The sequence below is a fragment of the Arvicanthis niloticus genome, chromosome X (assembly GCF_011762505.2).
Source record: "Arvicanthis niloticus isolate mArvNil1 chromosome X, mArvNil1.pat.X, whole genome shotgun sequence".
Taxonomy (NCBI): Eukaryota; Metazoa; Chordata; class Mammalia; order Rodentia; family Muridae; genus Arvicanthis; species Arvicanthis niloticus.
Genome location: NC_047679.1, coordinates 59,714,657 through 59,721,668, shown reverse-complemented (window position 1 = coordinate 59,721,668; position 7,012 = coordinate 59,714,657). Strand labels below are relative to the sequence as shown.

At 45.3% G+C, this 7,012-nt stretch overlaps 1 protein-coding gene across 1 annotated transcript; it reads left to right on the top strand.

Annotated features, from left to right (window-relative positions):
- Positions 1–1,062: 1,062 nt before the first annotated feature.
- Rtl3 (retrotransposon Gag like 3) lies at positions 1,063–4,668 on the top strand. Its single transcript, XM_076918420.1, has 2 exons — positions 1,063–1,200; positions 1,815–4,668. Exon 2 carries the CDS (start codon positions 2,019–2,021, stop codon positions 3,834–3,836), a length of 1,818 nt encoding a protein of 605 aa, XP_076774535.1. The 5' UTR covers positions 1,063–1,200; positions 1,815–2,018; the 3' UTR covers positions 3,837–4,668.
- Positions 4,669–7,012: the final 2,344 nt, after the last annotated feature.

Here is a 7,012-nt window from a genome sequence, read left to right as displayed (position 1 = left end):
CAAATGTCATAACTATATCTCTCTGTTTTTTTTAATTGAAGGCATTATCAACTGTGATTTTTTTTTCTTCTAAATGGGAAAGAATGCTTCAGCTTTCTGAAAATTTTTGCACAAATAGAATAAATTGTCTGATAATGGTGATGCTTTTATGTATGGTTTACTTTTAAAGTAATTACAAGATAGATACAGAACAAACTAAATCTGCACGTGATTTTACTTTCCTTCTTAAAGCCTCTGCATTCAGATTCAGCACTGTGGTTTAGGCCTATTCCTTCTCCAGGATTTATTCCACTATGCTAATAAGTGGAACTGACTACATTTAAAAGAGACTTTGGGCCATGGCTGAATTATTGTGTGACTTGAAGTAGCCTTATATTAACTCATTGCTGCAATTAAAATAGCTGTCCCTGGTCCTTGCTTAAAATGGCCACATGGTCCATGCCCAGCATAAAACTATGATTTGGCATGAGAAAACGGAGAGACCAGTAAAAGTGGGATACCTGTGTGCTGTCAGGAACTATCTGAGCAGCTCAAGTGGGCAGAAAAACCCTGGGCAGGTATATTCAGAATCAGTCATGGACTTTACAAGGTAGCCCATCAAAAGTTTGCCTCTCTGGCATTCTTACTCTATTATAAGTTTCCTAGATCTGTCCATGGTAAAGATGCTAAGAAAATATTTCATGGTGGGACAGTCGAGACTGAGTAGGTAGGCAGGAGAAAGGACAGAGAGGGCTGTAGTTTGCTCTCTAAGTAAGAATTAAACAAACGACCCAATGTGGATAGAGTACGGGTAAGTTACGTGAGACAGACATAAAAAAAAATCAAGCCCCAAACCACTGTGGTCATTCAGAAATGTTTGCAACTTTTCACAAGGGCAGTGGTATTACTCCCAATTTCCTGACCAAATATTTATTAAAGTAACCAGGGACTGAGTGCACGAAGCTGCCTCACATCGATGCAGCATCCTACTTTCCTTCTAGCTCGGAACTGTGAGGTACTGTCAAAAGAAAAAAAAAAAACCACTCTTCCATACTCAAAATAGCTACGTTACAGAGGAGAGTTGGAACGTGTTCTGGGAGTGGGTGTGTTTGTTTGAGTTCAGTGTGTGCAGAAAAGGCAAGCCTCCACAGCCATTCACACACTGCTCTCCTCAGCGATGGCTACGCAGACAGCAGAGCTCCAGCCCCGCATCTCTAAATGGTAATGTACATCTATAAAGAGTATTTTCTTAACTATTTTTAGGCATTTTATAAATAATATGCATGTGTCTGCTGAATATGTATATATGTATGCTTATTTATTTATTTATTTATTTAACTTTTGCTTGTTTCTTCTGTGTCTGATTGTGTGTGGTTACTTGTGTGGTATGATTTCTGAGGTGTGAGAAAGAGCATCCCCACGCCCAATTCCTGTGCTAGTCTCTCAAAATATCTCTTGAGTTAGCCCCACCACCGAACCTAAAATCTCCATATCGCTCAAAACATCTGATTTGGTCGCTGAAAGCAGCTGCTAACATCCAAATGTTACAGTGAAATATTAGGCAGACACTAGAAATTAAAAACGATTTAAAGCAAAGGTATATGGGGCAATTGTTTCTGATATAATGTGAAGTTTCAAAAGAATGCAAACTGACATGTACAGTCTGGGTCATGTGCTAGTAAAATGTCATGAGGTCAGAGCAAGTATATATACCCCAGTTCTTGAACATGAGCTTGTGGTAAAAGAAACCAAGCAGAGTTGGACAGATTTTGTTGATTTATATAGAATGAGTGCTTTCCACAGTTTCTGATCCTCAGCTCCCTCTCTCTTCACAGTGTGTCTCACACCTCCCGGTGCTGAGCTCTGAGGCTCCCAGTGACCTCTTGGTAATCAGCCTTGGCTGGGTCCAAATCCCCACCCCTTGGAAAAGTCACTGAGCCTGACGTCTGCCTGTGAGCCGCTTTCAGCAAAGACCTCACAAGCAGCTACTCAATCTCTCTTGGTAGCAAATTGCCAAACCAGGCCAGTTTCCTCAAAAGATGGTAGAGGACTTAGCAGCTTCCTATGTTGCTCTGAAATTGGAGAATGAAATTCTGCAGGCTCAAGTGAAGAGGCTCGTGGAAGAAAATGCTGCCCTCCAGGCCCAGATACCAGAGCTCCAGAAGTCCGGAGCAGCCAGAGAGCATGAACCACCCCGAAAGCCCTCAGAGGCCCAAGAGCCCCCAGATTCCCCAGTGCTACTGGAACTTCCAGCAGCCAGGGCATCACAAAGCCCCTGGGAACCTCCAGCAACCACAGAGCCCAGGGATCCCACAAAGATCAGAGAGCCCAGGGAACCCTCAGCCCTTAGCGAGCTCAGGGGACCACCAGAGATCAAGGAGTCCAGGGAACCTTCAACCATCAGAGAGCCCAGGGGCCCCTCAGAGATCAAGGAGCCCAGGGAACCTTCAGCCATCAGAGACCTCATGGGAGTCCCAGAGATCAAGGAGTCTGGAGGACCCTCAGCCATCACAGAGTTCAGGGGATCCCCAGGGATCAAGGAGCCCCATTCATCCCCAAAGTTCAAGGAGTACTGGGGACCACAGGAGCTTCCAAAGGTCAAGGAGTCCTGGGAGCCCCCAGACCCCCTGGATTCCACAGCAGCCTGGGGACTCCAAGAGCCTTCAAAGGTCAAGAAGGCTCGCAACCCCCCAGAGCTCCAGGAGCTCGCAGCCTGGAAGGCTTCAGCAGTCAAGGAACCCCAGGAGATCCAGAAGGCTCTGGAGTCCCCAGCAACCCAGAAGCCCCAGCCGTCCCCAAGGGGTTATGATCTCCCAGCAGTCTGTGAGGCAGAGCTCACAGACAACCAGGGTACCCCAGCCTTCAAGAAGGTCCAGAATTCACAGCTCCACAACTCTACAAGTGATGAGGAGTCTCAGACGGTTTCAGAATACCAGAACACCTCAGTACAGCTGGAGTACCTTCCAGCTAACCAGGAGACTCTGGAGCCTTGGGTGCCCCAGGAGCCCCTGGACCCCTCAGATGCCAAGGAGTTCCTAGAACTCTCAGTACCTGAAGAATCCCTAGAGGGCCTAAGAGTTGTGAGAACAGGAACAGAACAGGTCCACCGTGAATTAGAGGCTGCAACTTTGCCCCTAGAGTACCCTTTGGCCTTCAGTGAGGATTTTCAGAAACTCTCTGAGTTTTTAGTTCAGTTAAACCGCTACCTGAGAACCAGAGGGTATCCCACTGAAGCAGCTCTAGTGAGCTTTGTTAGCAGCTTCTTCTCAGGTGAAGCAGGAAGGTTGTTCCAGCCCTTATTAGATAGTCAAAACCCCCTGCTGGAGCAACTTGAAAGGCTCCTGCGAGCACTCCAAGATATTTTTGACAATCCAGAAAGTTTGGAAGTTGCTAACCAGGGCCTCCCTCAGCTTCGCCAAGGGGAAGGCCTTGCTCCCAGATACTCATCCTGCTTCCACCTCATTGCTCAAGAGTTAAATTTGGGTGAAAGCACACTCTGCATCCAACTTCAAGAAGAGCTTGCCAGTTCTATTCAAAATGAACTGTCTTGCACAAATCCAGCCACCAACCTATCTGATGTGATCATTGAGTGCGTCACCCTAGAAGAGAAGACAAGTGGCGGGGCTGGTTCCAGTTTATCATCCTCTGAAGAGGAAAATGGGTCAGAGAGTCCACCCACTGAAAACCAGCCTGTTCAAGCTACAAGTAATCGCCCCCATCTCAGCGAGGCTGAACGGGCCAGACGCCTCGAAGGCCACTTGTGCCTCTACTGTGGCCATCCTGGTCATTTTGCCAGAGACTGCCCTGTCAAGCCTCACCGTGCCCAGCAGGCGGGAAACATGGAGGCCCGGCGGTAAGGGGGATCCCGGGCGGGCCAATCTACAAATACGCGTCCCCCTCTCTTCCCATATCTATGTCCCGTACCCTATGGCTAACTGTTGAGATTAGGCTTGGAAGACGGCAGTTCTTTGAACAAGCGATGGTGGATTCGGGCTCCTACAGAAACAGCATCGACCGCTCTGTGGTTCTTCGAGAGAAGATACCAATCCGCAATAACATCTTCCCTCTCATGCTCGAAACGGTCGATGGGCGTCCACTGATTAATGGACCCATAACCAAAGAAACCCCTCCTGTTGAAGTCAAAATAGGAAACCACGTTGAAGAACTCCAGTTTGACATTATTCATGCACCACGCTACCCTCTGATTCTTGGAATCCATTGGCTTGAGACACATGACCCAAACATCGAGTGGAGCACCCGAACTGTGTCCTTTCCATCACATTATTGTCATTACAATTGCTTCAGGCACAGGTGGAATCGAAGACGGCGTGATGAAATAATTGCTGGTTAGATGGTGGGTCCTAGCGACTTCTGGCCATCTGTCTTCTGTTACCTCAGCTGTCATCAGCATTTGCTGCTCTCTGAATCTTCCACTGAACCTCTGGCTATGAACGAAGGCTACCTGTACAACGACGCTGCCTCTTGGATGATGGACTGAACCTGACGACTTTGAGCTGCTTTTCCCCACCAACCTTGCATGCCTCCCTCTTTGAACCCTGCATTATGTAGGGCTGGGTTTTTTTTTAATCACAATTCACATTAACAATATGCATGCGAATAGATTTTAGAAACTAACACTGAAAACTGTAGTTGGTAGACTGATTTTGTTATTTTCTAATCAAAATTACTTTATCACATAGTTTCTGTTGTCTTTTTTCAATAAAAGCAATTTTCAAGTAATACTTTTAGATAATCAATAAACAATGGGAACTGTTACTTGTGTTTAAGTTAATAATTTATTGGGTTAGCTGAGGAAGGGGGTAAGGGACCACTACGTTTGGAGGGGGGAAGAGAGGAAGGGAGGTAAACAGTCAGAGTGAAAGGGTGGGAGTAATGGGGGAAAGGGGTGGGAGGGATGAAGGAAAGAGGGAGGAAAATACAAGGAAGTGAAAATGGAGAAGGGGTGAAGGGAAGGGAGAAGAGAAAGAGAAGGGAGAGGGGAGGGAAAGATTTGGGAAAGGCTTAAGGTTTGTTTGAATGGAGTCCTGTGAATTCCCAGAGAGACAGTTCAGAGGATGGTAATTTAGGTAGAGGGAGATAGAGAAAATCATGAAGTCTTGGTGTTAGGATTGGGTAAAGTATGGAGGGGTAAGCAGTGGTAAGGTTGAGAAAAGAATTTTGGAGAAACTGGGAGGAACTAGGAAGACTGTTGGATTCTGGGGGAAGGGATAAGGGGAGAGAGAAATTCTGATAAAGGACAGCACTGGCAGAGGCAGAGACATGAGCAACTTTTAAACTTCTTGAACTTCCGAAGCTAACCAAACAAAGAAGAGCTCCAGAGCAGGTAATGAGACCCCAGTGGTGACCTACCCTTCCCTGTAAATGTGTATCCGTGGTTTATTCCCTGCAGCACCAGAACTTGTCCCAGAAGACCTGCCTACTAACTGCCCTCACTATAGCATAGGAGCAGGGTGGCAGGAATCAGGTTTTAACACATATAGTCAGGAGCCACCTCTCCTACATTCACAGGTTCCTCTCCCCTGCTACCCATACACCTGCCTGGCACACAGAGAAAGCAAAACCATAAAAGAACCACAAATGTGTGGCCATGAGAGGGGCTAGTTTCTTGACTCACTTAAGTTATATCGAACACACACACACACACACACACACTGGGGAATATTAGATAGCTGAGTAAAAGGTGAAGAAGTGATTCATGTCCCTCTTAACATTGTCTTTTCAACTTCTCCCTTGGAATGTCTTTGAAGACACATGAATGAGAGAGTTCTAACATAGATGATCAAATAAAAAGAGCTCCCATTTCCTCTATGCATCCTACACACATTAATTATCTCATTGCTTCTGAGAACAAACCAATGACATAGTTTTGTATGCTTTTATTTTAAAATAAGCAGAATCCCAGCACAGCTAGGAAGTCATAGAGACCTTTTTGAGCTCCAAACGAATCTTTTCCACTACAGCATGTCAAACTCCCTAATGCAGTGGTGAGTGCCTGACAAGACTAAAGAAGCACGAAGGTAGGGGGGAACTCTGAAAGGAGGAGAAATGAAAAGAGAAAAACTACATGGTCTCAGATAGTAGTTTCTTTTCCCTGACTCCTTTGCTTTGCCGTTCCCCACTAGTCATCCTCCAAACTGCCTATTCCTTGTCTTGGAGGATTTTGCTTCCTTTGGAATTAATGGCAGATTCCCTGGTGGTTTCTATGACAATTGGGTGTTCCGGAACTGTGCATTGCTTAAAAACATCACTGTTCAATTTTTCTGGCCAGCCACCTCCAAACTGAATCTAGATTCTGAGCAGCCTTAAGGCCCTTTTCTTCTTAATCACTAGCAGCCACTCCCCTCCCCTGACAGTTCAGTGTGTTTTGTCACAATAACATCCTGTAGCCTGTGGTGAGCTTTCCTCAGGAGCTACATTTCAGTTTCCTACTTGATCCCTAGGTACAGGAACACAATCACCTATATATCTAACCTTGACACCATAGCTTAACATAACGTCTGGCACAGAGAAGACTCTCCACAGCAACTGGCTCAATATTTAAATATCATGCAGAGAAGAAGGCTTATTTGCATAATATGTGTTTGTCTAGGTTTTTTCTCTACTCAAGATTCACCCCTAACATTTAAAACAAACAAACAAACAACCCAACTTCAAGTTGCAACAAAAGAAAAAGAATGTCTTTTAGTATTCACATACCACCACCACCCCTCCCCCCAGAGCTATGAAGACCAAAAAATATGGCTATTTCCCCAGGACTGAGAATTCATGGAACACTGAGTTTTCTGTGCAAAACTGGGAGAGCTATGGGCAAACTGAGATTGTTGGTCATCTTACCTGGACCCTCCAGTTTCCTATCTAAGTATATAGAGTTACTTAACTAAAGTTCATCTCTTAATTTCAGAAAAAAAAAATCAGTACTATAATCAAAGAATCACATAGTTTTTGAACTAGAAAAAAAAATCAAAAAGCCTATTTCCTTAATTTTACCTGTGGAGTTAAGAAGGCCCAGATC